We start from the raw sequence: 19,194 nt of genomic DNA, 5'->3' as shown, positions 1-19,194 counted from the left end.
CTGTATTTCAGAACAAAATAGTTTGATGCTGCGTTGATGGAAAATATGACCTTAATGGTCTTGAAATCAAATGTAAGACATTTGTATATTTTTATTGAACAACCACCAAACAATTCACAATTTAATATTATAAAAGCCTAAAGCAGTTTAATGCTGAAATGTTTTTCATTTCTTTTACTGTAATCCATTAAAATAAACTTGATTTTTTTTTTTTTGTTTTTGTTTTTTATTTTTTGTTTAACTACATTTTTTTTAATCACAAACTGATTGCATCCCTAGCTCTGGAGGAGTAAAAGCGCAGAATGTTCTGGTTAAATGTTATTTGACACGCCTTACAGGTGGTGCATTCTATTGGAAAGCAGGACCACACCCCAGAGCACAATATTCAGGAAGGACCAGCATTACAATGCTGTCTTAGCAGGTGAAAGCTGGTTGCATTTGGGTGCTGAAGAATTTTTCTCAAGTGTTTTTTTTTTTTTTTGAAGATGTCTACTCTTGCCAGCATAAATTTATGCTTTAGATGCTGAACATTTTACCGAAAAAGCACAGATCATATTTTAAGCTAAATTTCCAATACTATATTTCCAAATATGGGACAGGTGCAGTCTCCAGAGCTAGTCCAGGACAGCAAGCCTGATGTCCTCTGTGATGTTTTCAGCCAAGGTGTAGTGCATGCATCTCAAAGGGTGAAAGAATACTTGGGGTTCGAAGATCCACAGAGCAAACTGCAGCCTAGCACAGACACGCTTAATGAGATTTTCCTTGTCAATTTTATCTCTTTCTGCATGGAGAAAGGTGTGGAGGAGCACATTACCACAAGCAAGATGACAAAACAGCAGTCTCTACTGTTTGGAGTGGACTGGATATGGACAATTTTTGGGCCTGACAAAAATATCAGGCTCCAGTTTACTGTTCAAACATGTCAGCTGTCGGATTCAGTAATGAATGAGAGTGGTCAGTCAGAGCAGCCCTGGAGAAATGGAAGAGAGACTACCACTTTGGATGTGCTGTATAAAAACAAGGACAGGTTTGAGAAAATAGAGGAATTTTGTTCACTGGTTGGACAAGACTGTGTGGGACTGTTCATTGTGTTTGGACTGCCTGGTAAGCCAAAGGAAATTAGAGGAGCACTTTTGGATAGTGTCCAGACCAAAAAGGTTAAAAAGTCATTGTCTGGGGATAGTTTGGTGAAGGATTTTATTATGAATACAGAGTCATTTCTTTCCACACGAGAGATTCTGGAGCACTGCTTGAGCAAAAAGAATGGTCTCAGGAATGTGGGAAATGTTTACATCAATTTCCTTTAACCTCAAAGTTGGTGTTCTGCTTTGATTAATGGCTTTAATTTCAATGTCTATTAAATGGTTTGACTTATTTACTAGTGTAGTTTCACTGTCAAATGATAGTTGCATTAATCAGCTATTCAAAAGATATTTCTTTCAAGTATGGTTTGCAGCACCACAATATTGTGACCATAAAGTATATTGCCATTGAAGCAATAGCATTTAATATTTTGCATGTTACCAGGGATTTATATGGCTGCCAAGCGGGCACATTTTATACAGAAGTAGATGCGAATGAACATTTTGCATTTATATTTGAATAACAAATGAATTGAGGTAAACTGTATTGGTGAACTATTTACTTTTAAACTTGTTTGCTGACTGTGAAAAGGGCCTGTAGAAAGATTATAATACTTAACCAATTTGAAGATCAAGAAGGTCAGTGTCTTTGACTTTGTTGAAAAAAGGCACATCAGTTATGTTCATAGACTAACTGCCAAGGTGACATGATTAGTATTATTATTATTATTAACGATTAAGAAGTACGATTTTTAGTAGTTGCCACCACTTAGAATGGGCGCGTTTATGTTGACATGATTCACCCGCAGTAAGTGATGGATGGTATAAATGCCCACACAATGTCAAAATGTCCCCCAATCACCAGTACAGGTTAAAAATCTTTATTGAGACACTCATGTACTGATAAAAAATATGTATTTAAAAACTTATGAATGTAATAAAATAAGTGCACAAAAGTAATGCAAGTGCAGAAATGTACTGTACAGGTAGGCTACATTACTGCAAAATGTTTCCAGCGAAGAACTCTGTGATACCCATCTGGATGAACATTTTTTTTGCATGTATGTACGGGAAACTTTCTGCATTTTCAAAAAAAAAAATCTCAATTTGTTTCTCTGTCTGGATGCTGTTCCATAGCAAACCACAGTGTTACATGCGCAGCATGCACGCTTACGTCATTGGTGTCTGTTTCAGGTCATACTGTATTGTATGTATTGCGTCTGTCAGCCTTGTGCCTCACGTTCTATATAGCACATATATCGTTTTGGATGAATCATCATTCTTAACTAGTTCAAGGCCTAGTCAATTGTGTTTTCAGTTGTGTGAAAACAAGGCCACATTGATGTTTCTTGTCTGACATAGTGAAAATAAGTTGGGTATCAACATGATATCAAAGTATCAATAAGTGTCTGAAATTAAGTTCAAGGTGCTGAATATTTCTTCAAACTTTACTTCCAACACAAAATCCAGGCCTTGTTTACATCCTTTAATAAACCATACTTACATTGATTTTTTTTTTTTTTTTTTTTAGATACAGAAAAGGCATACTATATTTCTGGGACATATGTTTTTAGAAATGTTCTTACTCCAACATTACCAAGAAATATTCAGTAAATAAGGACAAATAACAAGGCAAATGCTTTATTTGCTTAATGGGTGGGCAGCTGTTCAGCTCAACAGAGGACAACAGGCATTACCAAGCCTGTAAAAGCAGATTGCATTTAACTCAATGAAATTCTGCAGTAATATTTCTGGAATTTAACATTTACAGAAAAGGCAACAAAGGTTACAAACAGATAATTTGTAACTAAAACTGTTAAAATTCCCAAAGTTATGATTATTATCTTAAGAATGTTACATACATTGTAATAATAAGCCACATTATTAAATGGTAATACTTGCACTATATTGCATTTTGGTTGCTTAGCAAACATTAAAAGAATACCAATACTATGTTGCAAATAAATGTGCTTCCTGAAGCATGTTAAACTGTGATGTAGAACTACTGTTTGAGATAATACTTGTATTACTTAAGAGGCTTATTGTGGCATGCATATAAAAGCATAAGCAGCCTCCCTTTCTGCTTGGTAACATGCAAATGGTGTTAACTGAAAATGCTAAAAGATCTGAAGCTTTATGCTACCTGATCGTAAAAGACAATACACATTGTGCTGCTTGTGCATAATACAAGTTTAAATATACTTTGATCTTAAAACATGATTATAACTGGAAAATGTTGTTTCCAGTGTGGTTTTTGAGCAGGTTCAAATGGCTTTACCATCCACAGAAATTAGATTGTTTAAAATTACAGCTTGCACTGTGCTCACTGAAAATATCTTCTATACATTAGCTTTTTTTTCATATATTCCGAGGACTGTATCACTATGGCAACTTAGGTAGGGAAAGTCACATGGCGAGGGCCTGTGCTTTTTTCTTTTTTTAGAATTGGCATGTTTGGGGAAATCAATCTGTTTAGAAATAAATTGCCACTTACCTTTACTAGGTTAATATCATACTTGTCTTTATTATTGCTCTATTAGTGCTATTAGCAATTGAAATTTTTATTAAAACAATAAAAAGCTTTGCAATTGTGTACGCCATTATCACGAAACAATCATTAAAGAAAACATGATCATTTATTTTGGTGCCTCAATTTATTTTCTGTGGCCAGATGTCAAAAATGATTTAATTTCAACTAATGTGAATGATTCAGATACCAGATAACCATTCAAACAAAGGTAATCAACTTAAATAAACACAGTTCCTGTTTTTCTTTATAAGGGCAGGATACTACCCACAGAGTTTCATATTTTTATAACATAATAGTACTGTATGTAGTAATACTAAAAAGTAACCAGAAAAACCAGACAAAATACTGACAAATGTTTAGGAAGACATTAAATCACTGTCAGTCTGGGCGTTTATAGGCATTAACTCTCACTTACAAAGGTAAAGGGAGTCAGGTCACTATAGCTTCTTAAAATAACTGCATCGCAAAAAAAAAAAAAAACCACATCACACTGAGAGTTGCATTGTGTGTGTGTGTGCTGCATGTCAACATTGAATTGCATGTTTAAGCATAGTGTATATTCGCAGTCTCATTCACACCAAGCGTTACATTCCTGTCTAATTTGTAGCTTGCTCAGCCATATTATAAGAAATGGAAGCGGGCAATAAACCATACATCACGCTTTGTATTCCCCATCATGTGGAAAGTTTAAGTCCTTCTGATCAAAACCCTCATAAAGCCCAACAATAGCTAATTTTGAAAACGTATCAAGTTATTATGGGCCCCCAAGTTTCAGATTTGAATTTCACAATGAACTACAATGTGCAATCCTGCTGAATTATGTAAAACCCTGCTTTAACTACTAATGGGAATTAAAATGTAAAGATCCTGCTTTTGTCATAGTTTAGTTTTTCCAGGTTAGGAATGCAAGCAAACTGTATCATTGGGGGAGGCCCACACAACAGGATAAGGGTGTCCTCTCCAGGTGGTGGCATTTGATCTTTGATCATCTCTTCATTGATGAAACCTTGGCTGTACTCCCAGTCTGAAAGGCAATAAAAAACAAAAGGATTTAGAGAGTTTGGTTGTACAGGTGCATTCCACATCGTAATGGAGTGTTATGTAATATAACAAAGTCACTTAACCAACATTAGCCTATACCATCAGGAATAACCAGTGACTACAAACCAGTTTGCAAACTAATTGTACCAAGCTGGTCTGTATGTGTTTCAGACTAACTGAATATAAGGCAAGCAAACTAAGGCAAGTTGCTATAACAACCGATCCAGAAAATGGTTAAACCTAATAAGCAACTAATTTCAGTATCCATCTCACAGCTGCAATAACTGTAACTTATTTCTGGCACATTTACTTTACAGCTCTATAAAACATTCAAGGGTGAGATGGATTTACTGTATCTACTGATTTACATTACATTTATGAGCCTCTGACTGATGACTTTTTGCTTCTAAGGAACCTTAAACACAAACCATTTTTACAAATTTTAGTCCCGCCCAGCTTCAATGAATGGGAACATTAATTGCACTGATGCTGGCGGTTTACACATGACTTACCCTCAGGAGCTCGGTCCAGGGTATACCAGAAATGAAATCGTGATGGATATTTTACTCCGAGATCCTCCAGCTCTGGCTGCAGCAAGATATCTTTCACTGTCTGGAGACAAGTAATAACAAACAAAGTAATCATTAACTAGTCTCCTTTTTTGTTTTCTCTGTTACTGAAAAAAAAAAAAAAAAAAGCTCAGAAAGGGGTGTGCAGAAAATTCAGATTGGAATTACAAAAAACAATTACTAAATTTAACAGGGAAATATGTCAGCTATTAAGAACTAAAACAGAAATATCCATTACTTACAATTCACCAAAATTATTTTGATATGAAGTTAGCATTTTAGCTGCCTCCATGAAGCCTAAAAAACGAACTCCAATGTTCTAGATTACCTGGTTTGCAAACAACAAGTAACAGACGGTTTTGTCCTCTGGGTCTTTCAGAATTGCCCGGATTATCTGCAGCATGGGTGTAATCCCTAAATTAAAAAAAAAAAGAAAACTGTGAACACATGAAAAATATAACTGCTTATAATCACACACACCAATATCAGCTTTTTTCTAATGCAAACAGATAGCCATTACTGTTGTTGTATAGTTGACTTGTAAGAAGTGACTAATATTAATAAAATATACCATGTTTGAGTTGATGGATTTCTATAGCAGCATAACAAAAAATGACTTCATACACTACAAAACTTACCAGTCCCACCAGCTATCATTCCAATTTGTTTGGCAGTACTGATCACTGGATCAGATTTTTTATCAAGACGAATGGCGAACTTCCCTAAAATATGAAATGATACAATAGTTACAAACATGCACATGTATACACACTGCCACGTTTTAGTAATGATCAGTAAAATCACTTTTCCTCTCTCTAAATTGTTTCAAAATTATTTCTCAATATACGCTTGAAGGCTGTCAGAAAACCTCAAATTACATTATATTAAAATAAAAATAAGTAATTGAACCGTTAATAAAACCCCTCCTGTGCCAAATCTATAGTCAATATCCTAGGTTATTTTAAGAGGATAAGGCACAGCTCACCTAAAGATATTTATCAGAGAACAGCATAAGAAAGAAAACAATACAATATCTTATTATTACCAGGGTTCAGATTACATAAACACACACAAAAACAAATGTATGAAAGAGAATCATACATGTGCTTGCTGTTACTCCACACCTCACCTTTCCCCTGGTACACAAGCAGCCCGCTCGGTCCCCTGAAGTCAATGGCATCTCCAATACGAAGGCTTTCCAGGTATTGGGACATTTTCCCTCCGTCAGGAAACTTGGGATGGACATTTTTGTAATAAATCTGAAGCAAGAAATAGAATTAAGCAATGACCCTTATTATGACAAGTCACAGAATGCGAGTATGCTTTGATAGCTATAATAGTCTAAAATCAGCAAAAAATAAGTTAGCTGCTTTAGTTAGGCTTATTTTTTTTTTATAGAGGTATATTCTTATTTCAATATATTTCAGTCAATTGCTAAAGAAAACTGACTCAGTGATGTTGCAGGTGTCCAGCTATGTCCAAATGTTTTGCATAACCTTATATAATTATATAATTTTGCTTCATAAAGTTGAATGAAACCTGCTGAATAATGTTACATTAATATATTGAATTCCATATACTTAACAAAAAATAGACAAAAACTGCAAAATGTGAAATTTCAAAATCTAACATGAAATACTTTACTACTATTATGGCTTCCGGTAGACTTTTGAGATATCATTTTGTAGTTTATTTGATTAGATAATGTTCTAAATTATGTTCATATAGTTTTTAAAAAAAATAAAAAATAAATCTCTCAATCCTAAAATCTACTAATGCAAAACTTTGGACCACAGCTGTCTTGTGAGAAGATGTGAAACACAGTTCAGCCAATTCTGTTTTGAAACAGTGCAAACAAATCTTGGATTTACTAATTGTGTAACTTGACTTTATCCTTGAACAACCTGCCAAAACATGACCTGGCACTGACAGTCTGCACTCATCCACTGAGGTGCAGCAATTAATAGGAGTTGCTAACAAATGTTGTAGCTGTTTTGTTTGTTTTTACTATTTTTCATTATGTTAAGCTGTTTTTTATATATTATTTTATTTTAACTTGTATTATTTCAAATATTGTTCAGCCTAGTATACAATCAACAACCCTTACCTTCACAACAAGGTCCACGTATCCCTTGTCATCATCACTTGATACTGGGGTGTAGGGTCTCACGACAAGTTCTCCATCTATCCTGGCAGACAGGTAAATGTGCTGTCCTAGAAAAGAAATTGAATTTAAAATGCATTTATCAAGTAGTAGTAGTAATAATAATAATAATAATAATAATGGTAGATGTAAGGATATGCGCAAAGTGATTTGCGGATTGTAAAAACACGAGGTATTTACCGTTGACATCCTACTGCTCTCTGTACTCCTAACTCCATCACCTCTGGGCTGCAAGTACTGCCGCTAAATAGACCAACACGCTCACGGAGACCCTCATTATCAGTGCGTGTTGAGCAATTTGCATTGCTCTTAAGCTTACATAGGGCACAGTGCAATTAGAATTTTGCATCCTCAATTATTTGCACTGTACTTATACTTACATCTGCCCTTTAATGTTATGAAGTTCCAGGCCTGCTATGGCCACAGGTGTGAAAAACACTGTTTTAAAAGCTTTACTCACCAATGGGAAGCCCCAGAACATGATCAGGGGACTTGAGTGCAAAGCGGAATCTTCTTGTGTCATGACTTATAATCTGTAATAATAAACAATGATTTGTGTTTTTGTAACAAAATAAATATTAACTGTTTAACACATTGCACCATGTATATGTAATAACCAAGTTTTTGTGTTTTTCTTTTTATGGTAAAACACTGATTTACATGGTTTGCAATAATTTATTGAACAGATGTCCATGTAAAGTTTAATTCCAATTCAGGAAAGCATACAACCTTATGTACCTTACTCTGTTCATTAGCTTGCCTGAGGGTGGAGGAGAGAACAGTGTTAGGAAAGTTAAAGAATTTAATGGAAAAGACCTTTACCTCTTTATCAATCAACTTCAAGCAGTACTTCACATTGGGATCCTCAAGGGTTATTGGGGCTCTTTTCTTTCCAAAGAAAAACCTTAAAACAGCAGCAATCACGTCTTGTATTGACCCAAAACCACATCTAATGAGCTAAAAATGAAAGAAAGGAACAGTATTTGGGAAAAAAAAAAGTGTTTTTTTTTGTTATTTTTTTAATTGATTTTCCAACAACTTATACATTGTATATGTTTATACATAAAAGTAATTAAAATAAGTCTGCAGGGCTTTACATTGTATACAATACCTTGTGAGTACAGTATTAGAGGTTAATTGACAATTAGAGATACAGGTTCAGCTCAGAGCATGGCACAGGAAAGGATCCCAAATTCTATTAAAATCATGACTTTTATTGGACAACCTAGCTAGCACTGATAGTTCTGTTCATAGGAAGAGGTTTGAATCATGGAGCCTATCCACTCTTAAAATTTCAGAGTAGATTAGCTCTTCCAATCACAGAGGACCAGCCTGGCAGCTGAAATAATGCCCACTGTGATCAGACAGAATTCCTTATTTGTTATCTCTGGGATCTCACATCTGTCTCCTGGAAGGCACAATCTAGGTGAGGTCGGCAGAGACCTTCCCAGCCAAGTCCCCAGGCCTTGTAGGTCTTTATGCCAGAATAGCATCACCACTAGATACTCCCACATAGCATGCAAGAATGTGCCAACCTACCGCCTGCATCTAAACATGTGTTTTCTGTATATAGACATGTATTTTAGATTTTCATGCTGTTATCAACCCAATAGTCCAGAAAATAAATGGTGGTCTTTTCCTAGTGGGTGGGGTGTATTATTATTCTTATTATTATTTTTTCTGTTTGTTTATTTTTTGGCACGACAACACATACAATGTAAATTGAAGTACAATGGGCATGCAGACACGCCTTGTTTTTTTTTTTTTTTTTTTTTTTTTTTTTTTTTTTCCATTTGGCACTCTTTTTATGTAAACACCATTGTCAGCAGCTCCAGGATGCCCAATCGTTAGGAAATATATGGCGCTTTACACTTACTTTTAATGTAAATTAGGAAATATATGGAGCTGTATAATTAGTTTTCTACGTAAATTCCACTTCTGTAGGACAAATGTATCCGTATACTTCCTGGTTTGTGCAATTTTAGCGCATAACGATATTATAGCAACTAAATTATTAAAGTTAATTAACTGACAGTGTTACTATGCACTTGTGCAAATGTTAGTACATCACGTACATTATTTGAATACTGCAGGTTGAAATAAATTATGGAAAACAAGAACAAACAACTAAATTATAGTTAGTAACTCCACCCAATAACTGTACAATAAATCTCACGGTGCAGCTAAATATTAAGGCAAGTGAATTACTGAACATACGTTTAAAACAGTCTGAAAATGTATACTGACAAAATTATGATATATTGTAGTTATTTCATCTGGTTGAGAAAATAAATGCAGCGTATTATCAGGCTATTAAAAAAAAAATGAAAGCATAAACTAACACATCATTAAATGTATTTCCAAACAACAACTTAGACAATAACAAAACTAATAATACTTACGCCACTTATAAAAGACCACATGGTCAATCCTCTTGATACAAAACTGCACTATCCAATTTGCAAAAACACAAAATGGAAAAGGAATGTTTACTTTCCAACTTCTCTTCCAGGTCACACCCATGTTGCTAATATTGCATCGTGATTTGCAAAAAGCCAGCAGTAACAACCGCGCCCTTCCCATCTAACCAATGAGATGCCTCCTGTCGTTTAGGAGGAAATGTCGACAGTTCAGAGCAAACGGAGGTCGTCCTTGTTTTGTGATTGGATCAAATATGCCAACAAAAGTCTGATTGACAATATCTTGCAGCTGCAAACGTCTTTGCAAGTTAAGTTACAATAAAGCCGAAATAAAACCTAACATAAGGCGAGAGAATAAATCGACTGCAGTACAGAATGGCTAAAGGGTAAGATTTTCATAATTCCTTGCTATATGGTGTTTCTGTTAGTCTAAATGATGGTTTTCGAGATTTGTAAATACAGTATAATCGTAAATCTCGAAAAACTACTCACTTCTAAATCTTTTGTAGTCATTTTTGTATTACTTTAGTATAAATACATGTTAATTTGGATTCATATTTTTTTTTTCTGACTTTATGTGAACGAAAAAACACACATTTGCCCGTTTTCCCATTGGAAATAGTGATATTTTGAAATATCACTGCCCTGGTCACAAAAGCAAAGTTTGTGGGGAATAATAGCCATTTTATATAATTTTGAGGCATAAGAAATGAGGAAAAAACACTTACTACCCAGGAGCAAAAATTGTGTTACATAGTGTATCTGACAGAAATCTGTAGTTTTTAATACAGTTACATCTGTTGTATCTATTTTAAAGTATAGCGGCATCCAAGTAAAAGTTGACTTTCTGGGGGTCAGTGTTGAGCATTTGCATCTTTAGTATATGAATTTAGTCTGTTTTTGTGCTTACTTGTTATGTATTATTATTATTATTATTATTATTATTATTATTATTATTATTATTATTATTTTTATTGTTATTAGTAGTGTTATTATATTTTAATGGGACTGTGAACTTGTAGTTTTAGTCTTAGCAATACTGTCTCGTGGTGTGTGCGTGAGATGTAAAGTATTTTGGATTAGAATTTAGTTTTTCTGTTTCAACAACTCCCAGATTTCGTGAGGGGCCGCTATTGAAGCTAGCATTTAAGCAAATTTAATTTTGTATCTGGCCGCACCCATCACGTGTCTTTTGTTTATTCAAAAACATATGCACTTGTTGCACATAAAAAGTACGAACGACTTGGGGTCGCAGTTTAGTGTCTACTGTATAGATTTAAAGTTATTTATTTTTGTCTGTTGTGTTGGTTAAACTTTCCATTATTATTACATCTTGTGGCACCCGTCATGACCTAAAAGAATAGTGTATACTCCTGCTTTTTGTTACACTTGCATCAATTAACGCCCTTCCATGTCTAAATCAATTATTACATTATGCCTGGTGGACTTTTTGACAAAGCAGATCTAAACACCCCACGGTTAAGAGCATTAAAATGGTGCACCTTCTAAGGCTGTGAAAATTAAACAACTACAGTGCAGAGTCGAGTATTTTTCAGAAGGGTCCTAGATTATTATCCTTAATTATTTAGACAGCGGTGCCACATAAACTGCAGTTGTTGCTGGGTTGTGAGGTGTATTTACTGCTTGATTTAAAAGCTCCCAAAACTAGTACCTACCCGCATGAAGATAACAGTGAATTTGTAACAAGGCTAGCAATCGGGTGGAGATTATTATAGATTGAAAGGCATGCACAGGACATCAAAAACCACAGCAGGGGGTGGTTTCCTTTCTTGACAGACTGCTTTCATCTGTTTTTGGCTTCTCAAATTTTTCTGGCTACCACAGGCCATGTTAGTTTCACAATGTGTCTGTGTGCCACTTGGAGTTACAAAAGCTTTTAAAGAATGCAAGAATGTCTCATTTGCTTTCTTCCAATAAGGCAGTTTATTAAGGGAAAAAAGCAAACATTCAGATATCCTTGCTCTTCTTACTCCAGCCTTTAGAACAAAACACTTTAATGATATGGGTTTTGTTGTTTAGTTTTTTTTTGTTGTTGTTTGTGTGCAGCAAAGTAAACACTTTGCCAAACAAGGCAGCTGTTGGGGAGGAGAAGCTGTTTTATTTTACAATCTTACAACACAGATGTGCCTTTCTGTGGTAGTTGGTTTAATTAAGTCCAGATTTGTGTTTAAAGTTCAGTATAACTAAAGCAAATAAAAACTATACTCATTAAACTGGCCTTGCTAAAAAGCTTTGAACTTGGACCCCTACTGTACAGGTTTAAATTAATTGATGTGCAGTATAAAGGCAGTTTGTAGTACACTTCATTGTACTTCATCTTAAAGTAATCAATCATTTATTGAAAATTGTCTATAAATTGTCTGATTCAATTTTGTTCTTATAATACAGATTTATATATTTTTCGACAGACAAGGTGTGAACCAGGAACTGTCGGCGATCCTGAACCAGCTATGGGCAGCTGATGAGAATCGCTTGAAGCCTGGGAAAGATTACGCAATCTGTCTGCAGGTGTGGCTCTGCAAGTGTAAATTATTCAAAGGAATTATAGTGGATGCTTTTAAGTAATTGTTCTTGCTTCTCATTATCATCACTGGGCCCTAAGCTTTAACTGATGAGTCATTTCAAGAATGGTCTTTTAAAATCTGTTTTGATGGAATAGGTACAGTTTTGTAGGCATGAAACTTCTCTAAACCACTGTTAAAGAAACAAACAGTCTAGAATGGCTTCACATTTAATCCATAAAAACCAACTTCAACAGGGTTATCGCTTAACCGTGCATACGCTAACTCAGTTGACACCCTACTTTGTAAACCTTGTTTTATTTTACTTTTAATTAGGAATGTGTTTTTTCACATACTACTTTACACTGTGAACACTTATTTGTGTGACATTCATTTGAGCAAATTTTTCTATATTAATTTAAATAAATAGGTTACTGTTGTACTGTGTAGTACACAACAATATTGCTTGTCCTTCGCCTCTTATCTTTATGGCATGCCATTTTTAGTTGTAATCTCTAAAATAGAGGGTTATAATATGTCCTGTTGATTAGGAGGTTCAGACCGCTGCTTCCTCGTGCTTTGCGCAAAGGAGTTACATTTTACATATATGCATATAAATATAAGCACACTGTTTGCATATCAAAGAAATCACCATGAAAACACAATAGTAAGATTACTGTGTTTTTTCTGTTCAGAATGGAACCATTTATTGTTAATGTCATACAGTTAGTCCATATTAAACAACAGACAAAAAGTAAATTACACACTTAAAGAAACACAAGTTATTAGCCCTTCCAAAGCATGTCTCTGTTACCTATAACTTAATTGAAAACCTAGTTTCTGATGTCTGTGTGCATTTATTGTTGTTTGTAATTTTCTTTCTTTTAGGGGAAAGCGGGGTATGTTGCTCCAGGCAGTAACAATGCCAGAGACAGAGCTTCGTTGCCTCTGTTCACCTACGTGAATGAGGAGCGGCTGAAAAGCTTAAAGACTTATGACAGTAAGTTTCCCTTTTAGTGAACAATAGAATAAACTCTGGATGGCCTCAAGAGTATTTACAGATACACTTGTATTGTTAGCAATCTGAATCCAATTTGGAGGCTTCCATTGCAAAATACAGCTTCTAAACGCTTTGAGGTGGGGATCAAATCATATTGGAAGTGAATCCAATTCCAGCCAATCAGATTACACTTTGTCTTGTAAGCAGTTGTGGATTAGATGGGATTTCCGGTGCGTGCTTTGAGGTAGTTCATATGCAGTAAAATAAACTACAGCCCTAGCTTTGATTTTGCAGAATGAACTTGTTTACATGAAAACCCCCCTGTGCATACTGAATTAGAAGTATCTAGGTAACTGGTATAGGCAACATTATAAAAATACAAACTCTATATGAAACCTTTACTGAAACTGAATTGTTAAATACCTATACTACTATTTTCTTCTTTTTTTTTTTTTCTAAATTGCGAAAAGGGAACAGTTATTTAATGACTTGAATTGGGGTTGGAAATCTATTTACTACCACTGATTCAGAAAATAATATATATGGGTCCAGGCTGCCATTTCTTTAAATGTAATTGACATGACAAAAAATCCACAGTATAGTCTTAAATTTTTCTCTTGAGATTTAAGGGGAAATAGGTTCCACTTTTTTCTGATCTAAAAATAATTTAATTGCAACACATCCAATGTTAAGGAAAACATGACCACTGTTTAAGTCCTGTTTCCAGACAGTTTTTTGAATGAACGATGTGTGTGTTTCCTAACTACAAGTGATTGTTAAATGTTGTTGCTCAAAATAAATTGTGTTATTTATTAAATTATGTTTTCTTTATTCCATTTTTTTACTTGACCCAATCCTGCATGTATTTAATACAACAAAAAAAAAAATGGTTACAGAATTTCTGGTGGCCAATAATTTGTGTTTCTTATTTAGCGTTTATATCCCTGCTGGACAACTATGAGATGTCAACTGGGGTTTCAGAGACTGTTACATCTGAAGAAGTCGCCGAGAACAACCGCTTTCTTGATGCTGTTCTAGAGACTAAAGTTATGAAGGTACAGTATGCACATGTACTCGGATGAACTAGCCATCAATTGAGTTAACTTTGCAGTTGTTTTTTAATGCTTACCTTTATTGGAAATGTTGAAATACACATATAATATGGTGAATAGATTGAGAAAGCTTACTTAATATAAGTAATGTGGGTCCTATCAAATTAGTCTTTTACAGTAGTACAGTAATGTGCAAGAGGAACATTATACAGTAAATGCAACACAAAATATATTTACAGTGCAAATTGTGGGGGGTATACCCTTATTTTATCTATGCAATACAGCATTAAGATAGAAAAGCTAGTCTAGAATATGTTTTTAACATTGACTTAAACATCGAAAAAACTCGGCATGCATAACAAAAGATTGTTTGAGAGTGTAAACAAAAAGCTGTTGTACTGTTTCATGTAATTAACTTAAAGTTACAGTATTCTTTTCATATTGGTAAAATGTTGTGTTATAGTTATTCTTTTTGTTTTTCATGCAGCTTGCTCACCAATATCTGGTTGGTAAAAAACAGGCCAGGCCAGACCCTAAGGAATTCAAGACCCAGCTGTATAACATCTGGTTTCAGCTTTACAACAGGGACAGAAGCAGCGGGTATGTATGGTAATCTGAAACCATGGTTAGGAAAGGTTGATTCCTGTTCAACAACTTGTGCGAGGATAGGACGAGTGGTGGTACAATTTGTAAAAAAAAAAAAAAAACAGTCCGACAACAAAATAACAGGTTTCTAATTTCAAGAACGAACCAGGATTAGAGCAACAAGCTCCCTTTTGTACAGCAAATAGTAGTCAGTGGAGTACCAATCATGCTGTGACAAGTATTCTTAAAGCACGTGATGCGGCTGACGTACTCATGCTGCTCTCTTTTATGAAGATGGCGCCCCCCACAAAAGTGACTTGAGCTACTGTCACATGATCTTAGTAAAGTAATCCTTAAGTTAGCTCAGCGCCCTCTCCCTGTCGGGAGGCCGAATTCCAGCCCAAAACTCCCTTCACGTAACTCTTTTTTTTTTTTTTTTTTTTTTTTTTTTTTTTTTTTTTTTTTTAGGTCATATTCGTGTTTAAATGACCAAATTGTATGGGGACCAAATATTGGGAACATGAAAAGTGCAAAGCCTTACACACCCTAAACTCTGTAGCAAAATAGTAAAACCTGGCTTTGATGTAATTTCTTGTAGTAAGCCACTACTAACACACACAGACACTGCCAGTTGGCATTAACAAAAGGGAACAGAGGTGTAGCTCGTCTCTTGAAAAGGTGTGTATCTCTTCATTAGGAGTGTGCCGGTATTTTAGTAATGTTTAAGCTCTTGTAGTATGTTACTGCCTGTTATATGCTGTTTGACAGCATTGTAGACTGTTGAGCTACATTGGACTGTATGTTTTGATGCTTTTTTTTTTTTTTTTTTTTTTGGCCTGCTTGCGAATAAAACGTTGTGTCCTTTATAAGTTCCAGAGCAAATCTGTGAAAGGGCTGAGTGTTCAGTCAGGCTAGAAAGGCACTCCCACGCAAAAAGCTTTTACTTTTCCAGTGCACAAAAGTGGGGATAGTTTTAAATATGTGTACATGTTTTTTGCAGAGCGGACTCCTGTGGATTTGAGCATGTTTTTGTTGGAGAGACTAAATATGGCAAAGAAATCATGGGGCTCCATAATTGGATTCAATTCTACCTGCAGGAAAAGCATAACCATGTTGATTACAAAGGTTATAAGGCAAGAGACAACAAATCCACGGTAAGACAGTATTTCCTATAAGGTATAAGAATAATGCATTCGTATCTTAGACATGCTTTATTTATGCCGATACTACAGTAAATATTTCTATCTCGCCGCTAGTGAGGATGGCTAATATAATAACACTTGGGCATTACAGTTGGACACACTAAGTAAATGTTTATTTAGGTTGATGATTGAAAGAATATTTTTTCATGAATAAAATACAATTTGTTATGTCAAATACAAAAACTCAGAGCAGTGCCGTCTGGTCTTTTACATTGTTCATTATTTCTCTCATGCTTTCCTCATCCCCTTTGGAAAGCACTGAAATGCAATGGAGCCAATAGGATCACAGTGAGGCAGTTATATGCCGGGTTCTAGGGTTTGGAATTTTAAACGTTTAAACGTATAAACACTAAAGAAGTAGTTAAACGTTGAATAATGTGCTTTACGTATAACCAGTCACGTGACAAATTTCGCTGATTGCATATTTTTTAATATATTAATTTTAGTAGTTTATCATCATATACAGCAGTCCGTCTCATATCTGACTGCTGTGGTACCACAGTAAAGGCGGGTATTATAAAAAGGAAGGGGTTTGGCAATTGCCTGCAACAGAAAGAGTGGCACTTTGGCGGGTTTTATAATCTAGCGCTTCATTGGTGCACTCTGTGGTCATGCTCTAGTGGGCGTGGTAAAAAAAAAAAAAATTGCATTTTCTAACGTTTGTTATATATTTTTAATAAAATTGCATCTCTAAACAAAGGAACGAGGATAAGCCACATTTGGAATTTTTTTGAGAGCCGTGGTATGTTAATTAATATGCCAAACAAAATTGCTGTACCACGAAAACATGTGCTTTGCCATTTTAAATGAAAACATTCAGAATTACTGTGGATGGAGTAAACATCCATAATAAACATATAATTTGATTTTAAAAGGACTTTTTTTTTTCCAATATTAATTCACAAAATACATAAGTGTAAGTTAATTATGTATAGGTTTTAATTTACCCCAAAATGTAAAGGTGGTTATGTTAACGAAATACGTTTATGCAAATCTTAATATATATCTATATATAGGTATCATGATATATATATATATATATATATATATATATATATATATATATATATTATATAATATATATATTATATATATCCAATAAATAATTCACAAACACCCAACAAAGTCCTTGATTAACTATCCGGTAGTTTCCCCAAGAGAAGGGGATATTTTTAAAAAATTTTAAATATATAAAAATAAGAAAAACTTTGTTTTTTTTTTTTGTTTTTTTTTGTTTGTGGCGCAGGGCCGGTCCAGTGTAATTACATCTCAATAGCGCAGTACAAATACAAAGAGAGACATTTACTAAGATACAAATAATTATACAGATAATTTTAAAAAGACCAAATTCCCATTGGGCTTTATTTATTTTATTTCTTTATTTGTTTATATTTAGATTCTATTGATTTTATAGTATTACATGCAGGATAGCCACTATAAGATCGTTGCCTTTTATTAAAAATGTGCACGGATGAATCTACCGATTTTAATCTGTAGTTAATCAACTAAGCCCATAAATTAACTGATCAAAATGGTTTGAACGTTGAAACGCTGACACCTGCATAGCATTTAAGCATTCATAAAAATTTACCGAAATGCACATTCCTACCAGATACCCAATCAGTTTGATCATAATGTAAGCTGTGTTGAATTTTCTGAGTAATAAGTATCAGATTACATCGAAGCCCTTGTAAAAGTGAGTTTGACATCCCTGGTTTAAAGCTTGTTTCACTTGTTTTCCAGCCCGATGAAGACGATCATGTTTTAAGCCTTCAGTTCAGCTGGAAGGGATTGGTGAAGCCAGTTGGCAGCAGTTTCATTGGGGTGAGCCCCGAGTTTGAGTTTGCAGTCTACACCATTGTTTTCATGATGTCCCAGGATAAAGTCACCAGTGCAATTGTGAGAGTGGATGAGTATCAGCTGGAGCTGGTCGTGTACCGCCATGGGAGGTGCATTGGAACCTCGTTTCCAAAACTTCTGAGCAGCAACAACAGGCAGTGAAATGAGCACCGTGTGTACTACTCCTTTTTTGTTTTTTTCTTTAACCCTTTACAAATGCCGGTCTTGCCAGATATGGCCAATCATATCTTGCAAAAAAAATTGCTCCTGTGCCAATGCTTGAAACTGTATTTCTGTAGCTGAGTGCCTTAAAAGATGAATCAGTCGATTCAAAAGATGATTTCAGTCACGTAACATTACATAGATGTGCCACATCAATGAGTTACTTTACATAATTGTCCTAATATTTAATTTTCCCTGTTTTAATATCCTAATATGTGCGTTTTATATGATTCTTCGGTGTTGTTTCTGCTTAGATCATTATTTAAACTGAAGCCTGTTGCGTTAAGGATTTTTTTTAGAAGCTATTTCTTAACGATCTAAGCAGAAATAACAATTTAATATTGAAGAACTGAAACAGTAGAACAATGCAGAGGGTATGCCTTCAGAAGATTTATAAACCCATAGTGGCCTCCATAAATGTTATTATTTTTTTAATTTAAGTTCTATATGTTTTAAACCTTTTACAAAGTGTAATGAGAAGTATGTGTCTGGGTCATTTATTTCAAGACGTATGATTTAAAATCTTATATGCTGCAGCTTTGTGTTCTAGAGCAGCGCCTTGTATGTATTTTTTTTTTTTTTTCATTTTGTGATTAAATTGACGTTTTGACTAAATAAATTTCATTTGTTTTATATATGTATAATTCAGAGTATTGGAAATCCTCAGAGAGCATCTGAGTTTCTCCAAGCATGAATATCCTGACAGACATCTACAGTGTGAGGTATTTTCTGTGTACTATGAAGATCTATGGTGTGTTTCACTTCATCTCAAATACCCTGTGTTCTATACCCATGGTTATGTGTTTCTCTTGTGTTCATCTTACTTGTACTATAAAGGAGTTTGTCTGTACAGTACACTGCATTGTACATTATTTGAAAATAAAACAGAATACATATCATCTGAGACCTGGCTTGAACCTGCTTCACTGCCACTTGTAGTTTTCATTTACATTTCCCATATGCAAA

The 19,194-nt window shown here is 34.6% G+C and overlaps 3 protein-coding genes across 3 annotated transcripts; 2 read left to right on the top strand and 1 right to left on the bottom strand.

Moving 5' to 3' along the window:
* Positions 1-194: 194 nt before the first annotated feature.
* On the top strand, positions 195-2,001 carry LOC121318409 (rab15 effector protein-like). Its single transcript, XM_041255028.1, has one exon. The coding sequence runs from the start codon at positions 591-593 to the stop codon at positions 1,305-1,307; it is 717 nt and encodes a 238-aa protein (XP_041110962.1). The 5' UTR covers positions 195-590; the 3' UTR covers positions 1,308-2,001.
* A 706-nt stretch (positions 2,002-2,707) lies between these two features.
* LOC121318407 (NADH-cytochrome b5 reductase 3-like) lies at positions 2,708-9,906 on the bottom strand. Its single transcript, XM_041255026.1, has 9 exons — positions 9,789-9,906; positions 8,209-8,343; positions 7,847-7,919; positions 7,330-7,436; positions 6,352-6,481; positions 5,861-5,944; positions 5,551-5,636; positions 5,166-5,265; positions 2,708-4,636 (listed from the first exon to the last, which is right to left on the bottom strand). The coding sequence occupies exons 1-9, from the start codon at positions 9,807-9,809 to the stop codon at positions 4,464-4,466; spliced, it is 909 nt and encodes a 302-aa protein (XP_041110960.1). The 5' UTR covers positions 9,810-9,906; the 3' UTR covers positions 2,708-4,463.
* A 101-nt stretch (positions 9,907-10,007) lies between these two features.
* Positions 10,008-19,127, top strand: LOC121318408 (poly(U)-specific endoribonuclease-like). The gene is made up of 7 exons (XM_041255027.1): positions 10,008-10,192; positions 12,236-12,335; positions 13,217-13,328; positions 14,262-14,383; positions 14,868-14,980; positions 15,966-16,119; positions 17,911-19,127. Exons 1-7 carry the CDS (start codon positions 10,182-10,184, stop codon positions 18,166-18,168), a joined length of 870 nt encoding a protein of 289 aa, XP_041110961.1. The 5' UTR covers positions 10,008-10,181; the 3' UTR covers positions 18,169-19,127.
* The last annotated feature ends 67 nt before the right edge of the window (positions 19,128-19,194 follow it).

The sequence above is a fragment of the Polyodon spathula genome, chromosome 7 (assembly GCF_017654505.1).
Source record: "Polyodon spathula isolate WHYD16114869_AA chromosome 7, ASM1765450v1, whole genome shotgun sequence".
NCBI classification, from domain to species: Eukaryota; Metazoa; Chordata; class Actinopteri; order Acipenseriformes; family Polyodontidae; genus Polyodon; species Polyodon spathula.
Note: the sequence above shows the minus strand (reverse complement) of the source record. Positions and strands in the feature narration are given on the sequence as shown.